Consider the following 19,105-nt stretch of genomic DNA (forward strand, 5'->3'; position numbering starts at 1 on the left):
TATTTCAGGTTAACTATTGTCTTCAGGAGTAACTACTTCAGGTTAACTACTGTGTTTCAGGTTAAGATAATAACTAGAGCATCCAGCACCTAAGTAAATCTGTTCCATAGAGTTTTTTTAACCTCCTGCATTGTTCTTGTATGTCTTCGTAAATCTCAAAAGAAAACCAGCATTTCTCTGAAGGCTCAGACCAGCCCAGGAAGAGCTTTATGATTATTTTACAGTATTACAGACATCTAAGTAACGGCCTGCTGGGCTAGCTACACTGTTTGCAATGACAAGCAACAGTAGCATCTGTCCTTACTTCCTTGAGGAAACACAAGCTATCACAAGGTATCAGAGACCAAATCCCAGAGCTCCCTTTTCTGCAGTGCTGGGGAATTTAGAACACATTCAAATTCTAGGAAGCAGCTATGCATAAGGATACAGGTGGAAGGATTTAACAGGCATTATCCCATTCTTCACTCCCTCCCGAGTAAAATAAATGAATTAATATACAAATAAATAAATAAATAAACCAGATAACATGGCAGACGTCAAGCCAGAGAACACATGGTTATGGACACAGATATGTCCATAATTTTAACAGAAATAGTGTGATCCATCTGAAAGAATTTATCAAACTTAGATTTTTTTATTCTGAGATTTTCTGAACTCTAAAGATGTAAAAGTTGATCAATCTGTGAATAAACTGAATTTAGTTTCTTCCCACCTAACCACTTTTCATCTCCARAATTATGAAAACGTTATCCTAAACATTGTCCTACAAAACTGCCATTTAATAATCATATTTCTTATTTCTCTAAATATTTTGTTTTCCCTCACCGCTCCAAGAACTTCCTGAAGTAAAAGAGGAAACTGATAGATTAAAAAAGTGTTCAACCGATTATACCCAAGCATTATTCTTATTACTTCTTATATTCTTATTAATAATGTTAATGCTCAACTAAAATAGTTTACAAAATGATAAATGATTTTCTCTAATTTCTCCCACCTTCAGTATTGTAGGGCATTTGTTCAATCTGTGATTGCTACATTTTTAGATAATGGTTTTAAGTTCTTTCAAAGTGGAAGGAGACAACTTATTAGAGAAGAATCTGGGACCAAGATTTAAAGAGAACTTCACCTTAATGGACAAACAATCAATATTAAAGGGATATTTAAGGTAGTTGCCTGCTCCAGAAGTCACAGAAATGATGAAGAAAATGTTGGATATTGAGCAATATTTTTACTTGATATTGACACACCTGTAATCTGTACCATCCGGTACATGTCTGCTAGAAAAAGAGGCTATTAAAATTGGCATTATATGCTTCCAAGTTTATTATCACTTGTTGATTTTCATGCCATATGTATTTTATTACAAATAAAACTCTTACATGACAACCCTGTTAAATCTAGTATCTGAGACTTAAACTAAATTCTTTCCTTTTTGAAGACTGCAACTACTTATAAAAGTTACATATGACAAATTGGATATTTGTTATATCAATGAAGTATTATTACCTTCATCAACACTTGCACAGACTATTTTGCCTTGAAAGAGTTTGCATAGGTTAATTGTTTGGAACTTAATAAACAATCTTGTTGATGATGCATGAACAGAAATAGGATCCAAGATGATAAAATAGCCATGAGAACACTAAAGAAGATAAATGGTAGAGGATTCCCCTGCCACTATAATCACAGTGACCAAATAAAACTCTTGCCCTATCTACAGTCTTCCAAACAATACAGATCAGAGAGGATATTTAGTAAGCAAATGTCCCTTTCAAAGGACTGATGGAATACACCCTACTTAAGTATTACAACACTAATCCAGTTTGATATAAAGAAACTTGTGGTTTACAAGCAAACCCAAAGACCAGATGTTCATTTTGATAATCAGGCTAGACTAACTGTAACCTGAGGGGCTGAAGGGTGATGGAGACGTAACTGCAGAGCCTCCAAATCCACATCACGGCTCCATTCCTCTGGAATCCCTAGAGACTGTTCCTGTTAGATAACCATCTGCAAGAGCCAGCAGCTTATAGCTGGTTTTCCTATTGAACTTTTTTCCTATAATTTTCAGATTCATGAGAAATTTATTCTGTTCTCTGTCCAGGTGGACAGCATGAGCAATTTATAGATAAGGACTCTAGAAAAGATTCTTCACCTTCCAGTGTGGAGAAAGGTATTTATGCAGTATCTCTATCGTCTCCTACACAGTACAACCTTTCTGCCGGTATACATCACTGCAGTAACTATGAAAAAATTAAAGACAGGCTAAAAGGAAAGGGTATTACTTAAGGTATCTGGAATGCATATTAATTAATTAATTAATTAATGTACCTGGAAAGGGTATTACTTCCATTACCAATCTGAGTAGGCAGGCTAATTTTTCAGTTCCTGAAATCTATTGAACTACATACTTTTCCACACACAGAAAAAAAGATTTACTTCAGTGCAAGAAATTAGATCAGAGCAACAGTCAGAAGTCAAGCCAGAAAACCCACGGTTATGGACACAGAAGAACATTTTAAACGCTGACATTAAAGAATAGAACTTCACTGGGATTAATCTGTATAATTTGAGTAATACCTATTAGTAATCCCTATTGTACCCATTAACTACTCTGCCAAAAAAGAGTTTGAAAACTTCCCTGACACAGCTCAAGCTTTTAAATGCCTAAAACAAAACTAATAAGAATTTTGTAACAGCAGCACATCAGTTTAAAGTAAAAATTACCATCCAACAGAATGTTTTTACACGTGAGGCTTACTGAATATATGCTCAAATTAAAATCACCTACTTTTACATACCACATTATACTAGTAAAATTACATTACTTACCATGTTAAATCAAGCCATACAAATCTTAACCTTTTTTTATGATATTAGTTTGTATTGTCATTAGTTTCCCCCTACCGAAAGGATTTATTGTGATTAGCCTAAGACATTTTTGCAAGTTCTAAAATACAGATGATGTGCACTATACAAGGAAAAAAAACCAAAGACCTTCTTTGTGCTACATGAAAATGTAATAATGCACTTCATTTTTTCCCCCAAAATTTAGCAGGACATTTAATAATTGACCAATAGTGATGATGGATCACTTTACCAAAGATTCAGAGCCAAGGTTTCAGAGCTTGTAACCTGTTGCCTTTAGCTGTGTCTTCAAAGATGGTACATCTGAAAGATCCAAATGCTTTGTTTCTGACAGAACTACTGCACACACATTGATATGAAAAATGATGACTAAGTAATGTAATAACCATGAGTGTTTTGACTCTAACATTATTACATTTGACAATACAGATTTATGAGATTTGGGATCTGCATTTAAGATCACACAATTTATACAGTTTCTCTCTGTCAATAAATGAGGTACAAAATGAAACTACAGTTAGATGCAGTCGTAAATTCAAATTATGCTTAGAAATCTGAAATCCAGCAACATATACATTTAAATCATAAAAATTAATTTTGATTTTTCCCCTAGTAAATTACAGTATGATGCATAATGCAAGATACTGACATTAATGTCTCTATTGAAGCAAAAATAGTCCAATCACTTAGTATATCACTTACCTAAAAAATTGTGACTTTCATAAACATCAAGATGCTGTTCTTAAGTTAATTACTACAATATCATTGTTTTCACTTAGTTTTAGACAACTAGAAAAGTTTATAAAGGAATATTTTGTGTGTACAACAGCAACAGCTTCGATCTAAATGTGAGGCTAAAATTCTTAAAATATATTGCAATTTTTCACTAGTAGTAAACAAAAAATAAAGATTAGCCTGTTAATTTTGTGAAAAAAAGAGTTTGAAAGGTCTATATAATTAAATATGCATTGACTGTACACAGCAGAATGAGTTGTTTAAAATTCAAATACTGCATAAAGTTAAAAGTTTCAACTTAGGTATCAAAAGCATCTTACAGTAATTTGGGGTAAGTTAATGTGAAATGTGAACAAATAAACCCCCCAGAAGGAAGGAGGAGGCCTCCAAGATGAGCATTCTAAAAACTGACATGTTGTTAGATGGACTTTGTTAACAATGGGCACTATTCATGCTATTTCTGCATCTTAACTCCGTGTTCAGTGTATTTTACTTCTTCCTTTATCACAGCATTGCTTCTGCCAGCAGAACTGAGAGGAGCAAGTGAAGGCAACTGAGTAGGGGAGAGGAAACTAAGGGTGGAAATTAATGCCAGGACAATATTTTCCATCTTACACTGCACCCTGAGGGCCACCTTTCTGAACTGCCACATAATAAAAAAAAAAAAAAAAAAAAAACTAAAAGGATACAATTATTTAACTCAATCCCAAATGACACAAAACATTCTTTAAGATACATCAAAATAACCTGTTGAAAAAGAATTATTAAAAACAGGGCAGAGATGTTAAAATACAATTTTGGAAAACATAATTATGCAAAACACTAACATATCTAATACTAATATGTGAATTTAAAACTTCTCTCTACATAGAAATAATACTTTGTATACAAAAGCATGAAAAGTAAAAGTACATCCAACCAGCATCAGTTTTAGGACTTCAGAGGGCTTGAACACACTCAAGGCTTCTAAAAACCCCAAAATATAAATTACTATGGACAGTTCTTTTTATGTACAGTACATTCTATTTGTTAGCCTTACTACATGAGCACAGATGAGCTATATGTCATATATTTTATTTGCCTTGATGCGGCATCATACAAAGCGTGAGAGTTTATTCTGCATGGAGCCACTTTCTCAGAACCTCAGGGCTGCTGAGACTATTGGATGTCAGGAAAAGTTACTGAAAGCTGCAAATATATATGAAATTGACATTTGCTTTTCACGAAGGATATAAGATTTGACTGAATTATTGGAAATCCATATCTGGCAACTTCAGCACTGGTTTCAGGAGCTCTTTCAGTCACGGCGCCTAGGTCCTTAAAACAGCMCTACCTCTGGTTTACAACAAAACAATAGCAAAGAAAAAACATTTTCTTTCTTTCCCAAGTGATATAATATCCACCGCCTTTGTCACAGGTTAACAGTTCACACAGAACTCTTTTGGTACACATAGAGATTTGCGTGTTAAATAAATTCAACATTCAAGTATAACTGACAACTAGATGCACTACATGTGCCCAACCCCAATAGTCACTGATAAATTGGTTATAAAGAATGCACAATATGCCATAATTTACCAAAGCACCAATGCCTATTCACTTCATGCTGCAATGAATTTCAAGTAAACGTGAGTAGTATGCCATTAATTATGAAAAAAAATGACAGCTAACACTTATTCCAATATAGTGAACATTTGCACAAAAGCTGGCTTATCAGTATTTAGAAAGACTAGCAGCTCTACAACAAGATATTTAAAACACTAAAAGTTCTGGTAAGAAAACAGGCTCACAACAAGTTCACTTACAGATGTGGAAATCCAAAAATACTCAGCGCTCCATTTTTTTATATACAATACAAACACTTTGACCTCTTTTCTATTAAACCCTCGGGACAAATATTAAATAATAAAAAGTATCACTGTTCATTCCTTAACCTAGTAAACCTTTTTGACAAGACTACACAAGCACAAACTGTGACAGTTACTCTTTTCCTTGCCGGTTCAGCAGAGAGTGATCAAGAGAAGCTAAGCTTTTGGTTATCACCCAACTATACTAGCACATGACAATTGAAAACTTCTAGTGATGTAACCTTAGCTGAGATCAGAATACACCCTGGCAGATAGGTTCTTTCCACACTGAAAAGTACACTGAAACTTACGTAACTGAGCCACAAAATAAAATCAGAAGAGTAAAAATATTATCTCCTAATTCAACAGCCACCAATTCATACTGATAGATCACTTCCCTTTATTACTGTACTTGTCAGTTTGTGAAAGCTTCCGTATTTTGTCATTTGTAAGTATATAAAAACAACTCCTGCTTCCTGTCCAAAGGATATCCTTGATTTAATAACTATCACAGTGCAACTAACAATTCAAAGGGCAATGGAAACACAACTCTACTTAGTTATACCTCAAAGAGAGTAGAACCTAGACCAAAGAATATCCTTATTTCATTGAGTCCTTTTGGATTCAGCATTTAAGGCAAGCCATGATTTTCAGGTAATTTAAAACCTTTATCTGGCTACCATATTCTCTATTGACACTGTTTTTACTTTCACAGTGACACTTGCCTRTGTATTTGTTGTGTGTTTGTCTTTCCTCACTGACTGCCAACCTACAGTGGAAATTCACTACAGAAAAGAAATATTAAAACAGATGTATTCAAAAATAAGGCAAATGCAGAAAATGAATTGAAAAAAGCGTTTTATCTCTTCTCAGTCAAAGAGCACTTAAGCTGAAAGTGATACTGCATTTGCTGGTGACAGCTATTCCGCAAGCACCAAGCCCCCATTCTGCATTGTTGTAGATGGAAAGTATCCATCTCTGTCCATGAGATTAGAATGGCACAATTTCAGAACCATCTTAAATTTTCTCACTGGCTGCTCCACTAGTTTTTTATAGTATAGCACCTCAACGACTTAAAAATGCCAAAACTTTAAGTTTTAGGTCTTGCCTGGATTTCTGTAGCAGAATAATAAGATTTGCGGTCTTAAAATTTTAACGGGTATGACAGTTAATATTGCAGACTTTTATTGACAACAGTATGCCATAACTATGTCTGTTCAGGTTTGGGGTAGCAGAAGACACCGTTATGTTCTGCATATTAAAGCTAAAAATTATAGTCATGAGAAACTTGAACAAGATTGACATGGCATCTTATTTTAATTATGATACATTTACATAGTGAATGTAATGTTGAACTACCAGCACTAAAATTTCTGAGTTTGACCTGCTTCTACTCTCATTAACTCAGAATTCTCAACAGAAGATTCAGAAAAATATGCATAAATATCTGACCAATCAAATGCTAATAATAAATCATGTATAATGAAAAAAAAATAAGTCTGAAAGGTTATCAACAATGGTATAGTGGAACTTGAAATAAAGATCTTAAGTACTGTATAAATGAGTTCAGGATATGTTTTCAAAATGCATAGATATGAAATCTACATCACTATTATTCATTGCTATTCCAAATTTGTGGAATAATGGGAGACTTATCCTTCATCACCTGAAACATACTTCTGCTGATGGCTTCATTAAACAATAGCATCACCAGCCTGTTTTGTTTGATGAACTATGAATTAAAGGCAGAATCACTTAATCCATTTTCCCATTTCAATGAACAAAAATGTTTAAGAGTGGAATTTTAGCCTTATTGTATGGATAACCAGCACTAGCAGAAACGTCCCATGGTCAGGCACTGTGAATAGGAAATACTTTCTCTCAGTCTACATCTTCAGGAAGTTATTGTGTAAAATACATGTATCCTTTTCAAGAAAAAAAGCACAGATTTTTCCGAAGCAGTTCTTAAAAGATAAGCATCTTGCACACTAATTACAAGAGAGAATAAAGTGCAGAACTTAATAAAAAATTAATAAAAATGTTTAAGATAACTAGGAAGAATATTATTTTCTTTTTAAAATGTTATTTTAAAAAATGATGGTTGCACTTGCTGCTTCAGGAAATAAGTTTAACAATAATCAAAATATTTTTCTCCACTTGAGACGTGTTTACATTTTTAAAAAAATCTAATGGAAAATTAGAAATATGTTTATGTCATTTACCTCAAAATCTGGTGTCTGAAGTGGCAGGCATTGAAATGATTTTAAAAAGGCTGTAACTTCTGTTACATCCTCTTCAAAAACAAATCTAACTTCTTCTTGATGATAAAAATGTCTTGACAGAAGGTGAAACACAGGAGTTACTATTCTTGATCTTTTGCCTCTTAGTCTTATCTAACATTTTTGAAAAACAATGCCTGGGATAATCCATCATGAAACAATCTTTCTGATTATCTGTTGTGAACAAGGTCTTCCAGCACAATAAAAACCCTGCTTCAGATAATACAAGTGTCCTAGAAAAGCTATTCTGTGACCAGTTAGAGGATAACTAAGGAATCTGCTCTACCTTTTGCAAGTAGAATGAGGGGTTTTAAACTATCACCTCAATCTTTTACTAGCAGTAGACATTATTTGTATTACAATAGCATCTAGGAGCCCTAATCACAGACCAGAACCCCATTATGGTAGAGGTTGTATCAACCTGGGACAAAAAGGTAAAGCAAATTGAGGACAATAGTCAGAAACACGCAGATGGGCATATATCTGAGCAATGAGGCAGTATTCATCAACATGAACAGCAGTGTTTTCAGTGCATCACCAACTGAGCTACTGTAAAGTTTTGTTTATGCATCATAGAAAAAAAGTGCTTGAAGAATTTAAAGGAGGTATTTGCTGAGGGACAAAGAGTTTCTCCTAAGCAAAAGGGAGAGCAGGGAAGAAAGCACAAGGGTACTATTTTGCAAATGTTATGTTAGCATGAAAGGTTAGAATCAGAATTTATTCAACCTCTTGATACTAAAGGAAAGAAAACAGTCCCAAACAATCTGCTTGCTCTATACAAGAAAAGTTAGTAGTACTTTTACATGCACAGGTCCACGAGGACTTAAAATCATGCTAATCAATACAGACCTTTAACAATATTGCCAGAGAATCCCCCTCACCTCATTCTACCCACTTCAATTAGACTATAGCAGAATAGCATTTGCCATTCTGTCCCATGTTATGACAAATAAGTCAGTATCGTCTTTGAACTGCAGGTACAGCATAACACCATGTATTTTCTTTCTAATGACTGGATACCATTTAATTATTTCAGAAGTATTTAGTCTCAATCTCCTTTGCACTTCCTCACAGGTAAGAAAGGAGAAACATGCGGCATCTCCCAGGTTGCAAGGAAGAGAGCAATGACTTTGGCACAGTGAAACTATATCGAAGCAAATGTTAGGTGAGCAAACAGTACAAGTATAATGAAATGTATTTTTTCTGTATGTCTACATGTTTGAAATATTTGCACTCTAGCTCCATTATTTTCTTAGTACCTTCTCTTAAAAAATACTGAGGCGACTGAACAGATTTCCTGTGTACACAATGCCCAAAAGACTCATTATCAAAGCCTCAACATTCTTAGCTAATCGGTGTACAGAATTAGGTGAAGATGAATCTTAGGATGGAAGTACTGCCTACCAGCTCTTCTGCTTCTTTGTGTAATAATGAGTTACAAACTCTTCAATTTCTTCCTGGAATCAATGCGTGTAACCGATTTGGCCATGCGTCCTTGAACTATTTAACATTATTCCCTACTTTCTAGTCCAAAAAGGCTACACCCAACAAATTATTTTCTTGATAACTTGTAAGAACTAGGAGTTTATTAAAAAATATGGTTTATAGCTTGAGGGACTATAAAGCGGTGTCCCGTACGTCCCATTGACCTACAGGACATTGATTTATCCACCAGAATCTACAGGCTGTCTGCTATTAGAACAAGGAAATGTGACAAACAGGACTAAAGATTCAAGTTATCTGTTTAAAAACCACAAATGCTTTATCATTTACCAAGAATGGCACTTTAAAAGTTGTCTGAATGGTGTGACACACCATAAAATTGTAGAATCCACTTACACATTTTGCATAAAGTGACATAAAGTCTTCCTTTGTTGATGCTCATATCACCATTTTTACCTGCTGAATCTGCATATTATAATACAAATACTGAAAAGTAGTATCTGTGGAATTTACAAGACAAGTCGACAAGACAGAGAGATAGAGACAAAAATCATTATTCCCATTATAGATCTTGAGAACTGAGATACAGGAGAATTAAGGGTAACATTCATATCGCCTAACTTTAGCACTCATCTTAGAAGTTTAGGTTAGGAAGACTTGCTTCCTAACCTCCCTCTGACAGAGGAATAAATTCCCTTAAAGGGTGTTCCAGAGAAGAAATCCAATGTTAAGTCTCCTGAATCACCCCTTTAAAGGCACTAACCTTTCTATTTTCTACCCGGGAACACTGACCTCCAAACTTAAGAAAGAAGTTAGGCCAGTTCTTCAGTTAGGCCAAACTTAAGAAAGAAGTGTATAATGCCTTGTGTTTTGTCTAAGTCTGAAAGCTCTCTAACAATTTAAACTGATCTTAGYGCTCCCAGGGTCATGCCCCCTAGCCACACATTCCCATCACCTCTTTTGCATTGTTCCTGCTGCTTCTCTGACCCCAGTTTGAGCTAGTTCAGGGAGCTAAACCAGCTGACAATCTACACTTTTAATATTAATGAATGAGCTGTTTGTATTACGTTTCAGGGGCATTTCACAGATAAGACGTATGATTAGCAGCAAACTACTATATTTTCTAGTAATAGGTTTGTTATTTTTATAGCAATGGCAAAAGAAAATTACCTCTTAGTAAACCAAAAACACTAATACTCAAGATACAGTATGCAAGCATGTGTAGAAGCCAAGCATTTGTATAATGCATAGATCTTACAAAATCAGGCACGTTTGTTTAAAAATAATATAAAGTTTGTGCACTTTAAAATAAAAGGCTCTTCCTCTCTCAGCTATGTAACCCCTTGAATGCAGACCTGCGAATGCTACATACACTAATTCCCATGGAATCTATTGGAAGTTCTGAGAATGTGACATTTCAAAGATCATGTCCGTAACAGAATGTGAAAATTTTACTTAGATGAAAAAAATGTTATCACATCTATTTAACACCTATTTATAACCAATGAACTGGGAAAACAAAACATTGCCAACAATATACTGAAAGGGTGCCAACCACTACAAGCCTCCACTGTAACAAATTTAACTGGGCCACTCATCAGAAGAAAAAAAGTACTTCCTACAAAACGAAAATTATGAAATTGTCTGCACTAGTCTGTAACAAGACCAACATCAGCACAGGCAGAAATAACCCCAGAAACCCCAACTTCTTCAGGAACAGACCTTTCAAAGCATTTTATTTTTATTCTGCATGAGTTTTATGGGTGGTGCAGACATCTCTGAGGCAAAGGGAGAGAATAGTCTTTATTCACTAGGAAGTACGCTATAGTCAGGAATGGAAACCAAGTCTCACCACTGATGTGCTTTCCAGCTGTAATAATGATAAGTAGTTTAATCCAGTGCAGCACTATAGCTGCTAACAGTTCTTTCTTTAGCCCATGCACAAGTCTTCTTGTGTTGAATTTAAAAGGCTAAAGTAAATGAAAGATGGGACCAAGCATGAACAAGAAAGCAAAACAGTGAAAAGTGAGCAATGAGCATTATTCAATCTTAGTTCTGACTAAGGTAGACAGCAAAATAGTACGTATCAATTTAAACTTAATCATAATGCACATGCGTAAGGAGTTCACATTAAGTTGCACAAGCAACCTTAGTTTTGGCATTTTCTCATCTTTGAACATGTCTTTTTAACTTTATGAAAGTTATTCTAACTTATAACTTCAAGAAAAAACATCTTTAAAAGGACCATGAGGGGATCAACAAAGTTATCATCAATTTGTTTGTTAAAAACTATCTTAAATAGATTATATTTATGCATATATGCAGAGGGAGGAAGAAAGCTCTATTTCTGCAATGAACTCAGCATGGATTGGATTTTGCTCCACGTGGAATCTCATTGCCTTCCGTCTGCCCACAGAGTCATTACAGCAAAAAGGCCAAAGTGAACAAAACAGCTAGTCCACTCAGAATGTCATGGTTCAGGCACAGCTGTATACAAGCTAAAATAAATTATTTTCATGAATTTAGTAATCAATAGTTCATTATAGACATGTACCTATGTGCTGATAAGAACAGTAAAATAAAATAAAACTCTGAGACATACAAAACTCAAGCATTTCACTCACAGATTCCTAATAATTCGCTTCAGATTGTTTATTAAAATTTCTAGTTTTTTCTTAATTAGTCAGATAATCTTTAAAATAAGAGCCAATGCCTTTGTTATTCAAAATACATGGCTAGACACAGAGATGACAGAACCTTCCAGAACAACCTTTCAAGGACAACAAACGATGGACACAGATTCCCTTCCCCCTGTGTTTTTTTTTTTTTTTTTAAGTGATGTAAATGTCCCACAACTTAACTCTGAGACTGAACTGCTACAACCTCCCTCTCCTTACCTAGTTAGTTTCTGGTTTAAGTGTCTTCTGGTAATGCATGAAGACAACAAGATAAACATCTATTGCCCATGGTCCTCCTGCCCCCTAATAATACTGTTACAGTGTGCTCTCAAGAAACTGTCTGAAACACTGTACTTAAAATGTTATTACATATGTATACATATCTCTTTTAACTTGCTTTGAGAAGTCTTGAAAATTAGTCATTTTTCAGCAAAAGATAAGCATATAAATCAAAAAGATTTACCACAGTAGAGTTGGAAGTCACATGATACAGACACACAAAAAAGCCCACTCTCTCCACCATATCCATATAGAGGCGGCTTGTATTTACTCCTTTAAAACCATTTTTAATAATTATAATCATATACATAAAGAATTCACGTGTTTAAAAACTAACACATTTTTAAATGCTCCTCTAAAGAAAAGGAACACCAGAAGTAAATCCACTACGAATTAATGAGCTTCCAATGAATAATATCAGAATCTTTTGGAAATAAAAATGCATCATTCAGCATCTAATTCGTAATGCCTTTCATTCTCAAATAAGTGTCACCAGCCACCACATTTAGCTGTCCCTCTGTTCTTCTAACACCTCAATACTCTTTGCAAGTTACTTACCATCTTTACATGTCAAGCGCATTTTGAAATTTGCTTGAAAAGGCTTCCTACACTTAGCATATGTACAAATTAGAGCAGACTAAATATTTGAATTAAAAAGCTGAACTCCAGAAAYATTTTCTTCCACCTTCCATGTCACTGTTTCTATCAAAGCATAATAGATCTCCATACCACCTCAAATACGCATTCAGGTCCTTGTACAATTCTGAATTACAGATTTGATCAAGTGAAAAGATTACACTTCCATTTCTGTTAAACTAAGAAAAATCAGACAAGCTTCTCTTTCTTAATATTTAAAGATACCATCTCCTGTTAAAAAAGCTTAAAGCTATGCACTGGTTTTATCTATTTTAAAATCATTCTGAGCTACAGCCATCAATCCAAAAGAATTAGTATTTTTTTCTAAGCATTGTTTCATTCTTTAACAAAAGTAAGACATTGGGAAGGTACTTAAAGCCATTAAGATGCATGTAGAGTAGCCTCTAGCAACCTTCAACCTATTTAAACAAGCAGACTTTTTTGGTTTCCATACAAATATTCAAGTATTTTAGTAAACATTTTGTACCTTAATAGTCATCAGTGTTTGTTAATCTCATACATAACTAATAAATTCCAGTCCTGAAGTGAACTCTAAGTATTCAACAGGACTATGCATAGGCACACTAGACCACTGAGCTAGAGGTCACTGCAGTGTTCTTCTAAGTACAGTAGCTAGTTACTGTGTTGAAATGATTCACTTTTACCATCACCTTGCAAATTCTAAATTAGTAATTATAGTGATTATCAATTAGCATCTCATCACTACTTGATGACACACAATGACTTGAGGCTAGCTAGCACCTAATACTCATATTTAACAAAAATGCCAAGTGGCATCATGGCAGGGGCTAGCAGACATAAAGAACTGAATAAGCAAAGAAAGGTACAACTGTTTTCAGACTCTTAAAGGTTAATTTTCCTTATGAGCTTCCCATTCACRGATGGGGAATGTGGAAAGCAGGGTGAGACACGTGCACTGTCTGAATGGGTTTCTGTGCAGACCTGCAGCCAGGACACAGGTGAGAGTACCATCCCAGACTATGTTCATGGGACAAGCCACAGCCTTTCTTATCCGTCACTTTCTTCCTCTCAGAAAAACTCTTCCATAATGAGAAGGCCTGCACTAACAATACTAAGGTTTGAAGGGAATACCCTATTATCCAGTACAATAAACCACTGTATGTTTCATAATAAGTAAATTCACTTAGAAATGGAAAACATCATATAAACCATTATACCTAATTATGTAACGCAACTACCAGAGAAAACAGAGAAGCTGAAGAGCTAAGCACGAAGTGTATTTACTAGTTGTTTTATTTACATTTCTCCTCTAGATCTGCTTTTGTGCAGAAGATATTCAAGCCTAGAGAATACTCAAACAACCTGTCGCTGTTGAAAATATTTTTTCATTCACTTTACAGTACAAGATATTTAATCTCAATGACTTTATCCAATGTTTCCTATGAACTAAGGAACTCTGCATTTCAGTATGCCTGAAATATTTTATTTCTTTAATGCTGAGATAGTTATTACATAAATGTTAGTTGGTTATAGCATAGTATTATGATTCATTCAAAATAATCATGGCTCATATATTTAGAATGTTCCTTTTTTTATCACATAAAAAGATCGGAGTCATGTAATGCTCTCATGCCTATGACCACATCATTCCATTAAAAACTTTTGGTGGTTGTTACAGAATTTCCATTTTCATAGAACCAGGACTTTTATAAAAATTGTCATTTCCTGTCTAAAGTAAATTTTGGCATAAAAATGATGGATATATTAAAGAATTCAAAGAGCCAAAAGAACCGTGACTTACAAATGAATACAAATTTTGGGACAATCTCATAGAAGCACTCTGCACACTGGTTTGTGTGACTTCCACATTGGCTTGTGTGTTACAGAATTTTTAAAGAACTACCTGTAAAATGAGTATTTCCTCATTTTCTGTGTTATATAACAACAAAAACCTATTTTGTTCCTGCATAATCTAATTGTTTATCTTTCATTGTTTAATGGCTACTAAGCTCCATACGTTTATCTACACCAATATTTCTCTCAGAAAGAATGTAGCTTTTTCTCTTTGCTTCCCCTCCCCCCTTAATTACTGATGGGCAAAACTAACTTGGTGTTAGGACTTCTCTTTAGGATAGTTTGTAAACACTGTATAACTCCCAGAGAAATGTATTATCTAAAACTGATAATACTGAGAATGCTTAGTAATCTGAAATATTATATTGAAATATTTTTCCGTACTATGTGTTAAACAAAAGTTTCAATCCACTTTTTAATCCAATAAGATGGCTAGTTTACTACTAAACCACAGAAAACTGTTTTACAAGACATCTGAATTGTTTCCTGAATCACTTGCACCTAAAACTGGCCTCAATTAAATTTTTTTACATTTTTAATGTAAACAGCATGGTCAAGCACTTGCCTTTCAAAATAAAGCATCATGTTGGCATCTATCAACAACTACTAAAAGAAAAAAAGAAATGTTAATTTTAATTTGCAGGGAGAATTATGTTGGGTATGTTTTGTTTCAGAATAACAATAGCCTGTAAGGGCATGCAGGCCTCAGCATAAGTAGTTTGGGAATAGGAATGACAGCATAAACAAAGCATTGAGAAAGGTTTATGAGGGTGGAGTCCATTATTAAACACTGGATTAAAACTCTTTTGTATCCTGCGGCTCAAAACTTTCAGAGGGTGCAGCAGTAAACCCTGAGCAGGCAAACGACAGTAGATTTGGCTCTGTAACCCCTCTTCCTCAACATGCAAGACCATCCAGTTATTAAAACTGAATGCAGTGTTGTTCCCTATGAAATATTCAAAACCAAAGAATTAAACACAAAGCCCATTCCCCTTTATAGAGTATTAACTTCCGCTTTTAATAACTTATTGTCCCACACTACACAGTTCAGCCTTGTACCACACATACCACTCCAGTCAGACAATACACACAGCAATAAAACTCAACCCAGCAAAGAAAGTGAAAGCTGCATTTGTTCAGCGTGTTATTTTGTGCAGCCAACTGTAATGCTTCTGCCTGCCATTTATTGTTTACTCTGTCAAAGAATTATTAAGAATTAAGCTACATTTGGCAATTTTTTGAGAAGGGAATTTAGATGCAAAGTGACTGACACTTGATATTTAAAGTCTATTGGACGACTCTGACCCTTCGTTTACAAGTGACTCATTTGACTGCAAGGATCTCTGATGTGGAAATGCCCAGATACGAATCAATCGCAGTTTTTGTCTCGGTTAAATGTTACTTGGCAATCCAAGAGAAATGAACAATGCTCGAACCGAGGTTCACATAGAATGGTCCTCATATGTTTAAAGAATTCCTTTTACATGCCTGACTTAGTTCTAGTCGGTGGATTTATGTCGCTTTCTCCTAATAACTTATCTCAGTGCAGAGTGTTTTTAAACACACACAACCAGCAGTTAACTCTTATGCTGCCTTAAAAAAAAAAAAAAAGGAACAGAAATGTACGGACACGTTTAAATAAATAAAAAGGCAGGTTTGATCCCGATAAGGCTGTTGATTCTTTGTGGGAGATGGGGGGATAGGAGAAGGATAGGAGGACAAGAAAGGGGAAGAAACATATAGGTACAGTTTGTAAACGCCTGTTCCATAAAGGAACAATTGTGTACAAGAAATAACCATTTCTACATAAAATCAGCTCAGTGCGAATTCTGCAGTTTGTTATTTCTGATGGGGCTAAAGTAAAATGGTATATCTTTACACGAGAGAGATTTCCTTCCTCTTAGAAGGCAGATGCAGCATTTCTATAAACAAAAATGTCTCTAGCCCTACCTTGTGCCAGTGCTTGCAACATGTGGAGCTGAAGCAACAGAAACGCCCACCATCCCCGACAGAAGAAGAAACAGAAGTTTAACTTTATCATCATGCCGTCTCCCCAGCTATTCCTTCGGGCAATAATTTCGCGATCCACCTTTCTTCCAACCATTATTGCCTCTCTGATCCCCATCCGATTCGACTGCCTGCCGCTCCTGACAGCGCTTTGGTCACTGCTCATTCCGCACCCCGAGGCCGGGTTCTCTTTGGTGCTTTCGGAACATCGCCCGCTGCCTTTGCCCTGGAGTTTTGGGGGAACAGAAGCCCCCACTTTACAGGAACCCAGGAGTCTTTGATTTGTGCTCACTTTGCACGCAAGCCGAAAGCAGCACTCCGTATGCCTCACTGTATCACCTCCTAAGTCAATGTATTTTGTGGAGGTATTGATTGCACCAAAACAACCAGTCAGAAATGTGAAACACATGTTTCTCTGCACTATCACATCCAATGCCTTCAGCAGAGAGGGAGTAAGTTTATCGGCGTCAGTATTTTAGTAAATCCGCATCTTTTAGCACAGAGGAAGACTGATCCATCTTAGCCACCAGCAGACAATCCAAAGAGTACCTTTCATACCACAAGGATGACGGAAACTGTTACCTCTGTGATTTTTATGAAGCGTGGCGAGTTTTCCGGCATGTATCCCATTCCCCGGTAAAAAGCTTGCTATGGAAGYGTTAAATTCTTGTACAAGGAAAAAAGCGACAAAGAAAATAAAAAAAACTAAAATGAGGAGAAAGTATCTCGCTATTCCTTGCGCTAAGGATTTATTTCAGACAATTTCAAAATTAGCCATGCAGACAGAGTAGTCTCCAGATATCCCCGCAAAGCTCTGCGTGGTTATATTAATCCCATTTTCCTTTGGATACAAGTCTCTCCCGTCAACAGAAGGGTTTGAAGAGTCCTCGACCAGGTAAATTTAGCAGCTCTGGCTGTGATTCCAGCTAGCTGTGCAGTCAGTCAGCCACAGGCCAGTGGGGGTGTCACTTGAACTCTCACGTTCAGCCGGAGGTAGGGAAAACCTCAGTTGATCTTATTTCCCTCCTCCTCGAGGATAGGTGCAGGTCTGTGTCTTGCAGGCAGACCACGACAGAAAACACCTCTCACATGTAAAGCGTTTTTCTTCTGGCCGGTTATGGAAGCAATAACGAAACAAACGTTCAGCTGGATAGTGTCCGGGGCGGGGGAAGGGAAAATCTCCTAAAACAAACAGCAACAAGGTGAAATCCTTCCAGCTTTGCTTAGATGGACTCCTGCCTTCCTTGTTTATGCAGCCCAGGGATCCTGGTTCTTCCTCTGAGCGTCTCTCCCCCACAGAAGCTGTAAACACAAGAGGGAAAGCGCTATCACAACAGCAGCAGTAGCGGCAGTAAAACCATACACAATTAAAAAAAAAAAAAAAGGCACCGAAGGCTTTAACATTTAAACAATGCGTCCGGTATTGTTTCAGTCCCGCCTACCGTAAAGGGAAAAGTTTCGTGGGAGATTCCTTCTCCACAGTATTACAAAGAATATGAGTAGTTATAAAAGAAGAACACCCAGGATAAAAACAAGTTAAAAACAAAGAACCTAAGCGTCAGGTTGATCAAACAAAATCTTGTCAGCTCTTCCCCCTGCCCCCCGAAAGACAGCCTGAACTTTTCTCACCTCCTTCCAACACAACCTCGGTTTTAACTCTCCCCTAGCAGGACGCTCGCACTTTGCCCACCCTCCCTGCCTGGCGCGTACCCCCCCCCGGCCGCCGCGTCTCCTCGCTCTCCCTTCGCATCTCTCCCGCGCACACACACCCTCATCTCTCCGCAGCCCGCAGAGCTCCCCCTCCCCAAACACACGGCGCGCCTCACCCCACCTTCCCCTGACCTACACCTAAACGGGGCTGTGCCTGCGCGGGGAACACCCGCCGCGGAGCTAAGGAGGGCGCTACGGGAAGGTGGGGGGTACGTGTGTGGAACTGTCAGGACTTGGGCGGGGGGGCTCATTTCAATACAGGTTTGCCCGCCTGCTCTCCAGAGGCGCTGGAGGCGGAGGAGGAAGGGGCCTGCCCCTCCCGCGCGCGCGCACACACACACACACGCTTACACACACACATATTGCCCCTCCCCACGCGCGCCCGCGCGCACACACACACACACGCACTGCCCGACCACGAGCGCAGCATCTGCCCGCAACCGCCTCTAACGCTCATCGCCCTAACACCCCACCCCTCCCCCTCCGGTAGCACCGCCCCCCGCCAGCCCGCTGATTGGGCGGCAGGCGCGCGGGGCGGGGGGGGGAGGGCTAAAGAGTCGCGCTCGTTAACGGCTGCGCGCGTGCTCGCCTGGGGGAGCGTTGCCCTTCGCCCCTCCGGTAACGGCTGGGCGCGTGGAACCCTGAAGGGAGGCTCTCACTCGCCTCCGCGCGCGTGCAAGCCTGAGGGGACACTGCCCCTCGTTCCCGCGTGCGCTAACGGCCGCGCGCGTGCAAGCCTGAGGGGACGCTGCCCCTCGTTCCCGCGTGCGCTAACGGCCGCGCGCGT

At 37.4% G+C, this 19,105-nt stretch overlaps 1 protein-coding gene across 1 annotated transcript in view; it reads right to left on the minus strand.

Moving 5' to 3' along the window:
• The window catches only part of SDK1 (sidekick cell adhesion molecule 1), a 432,311-nt gene extending 413,657 nt beyond the window's left edge, over window positions 1-18,654 (minus strand). Inside the window, exons 1-2 of the mRNA XM_026083057.1 lie at window positions 18,455-18,654; window positions 16,552-17,910 (exon numbers count right to left, since the gene is read on the minus strand). Of these exons, the coding sequence (XP_025938842.1) occupies window positions 16,552-17,017 (466 nt within the window). The 5' untranslated portion in view covers window positions 17,018-17,910; window positions 18,455-18,654. The remainder of the gene's footprint in view (window positions 1-16,551; window positions 17,911-18,454) is intronic.
• Between the last annotated feature and the right edge of the window lie 451 nt (window positions 18,655-19,105).

The sequence above is a fragment of the Apteryx rowi genome, unplaced genomic scaffold (assembly GCF_003343035.1).
Source record: "Apteryx rowi isolate R43461 unplaced genomic scaffold, aptRow1 scaffold_6, whole genome shotgun sequence".
NCBI classification, from domain to species: Eukaryota; Metazoa; Chordata; class Aves; order Apterygiformes; family Apterygidae; genus Apteryx; species Apteryx rowi.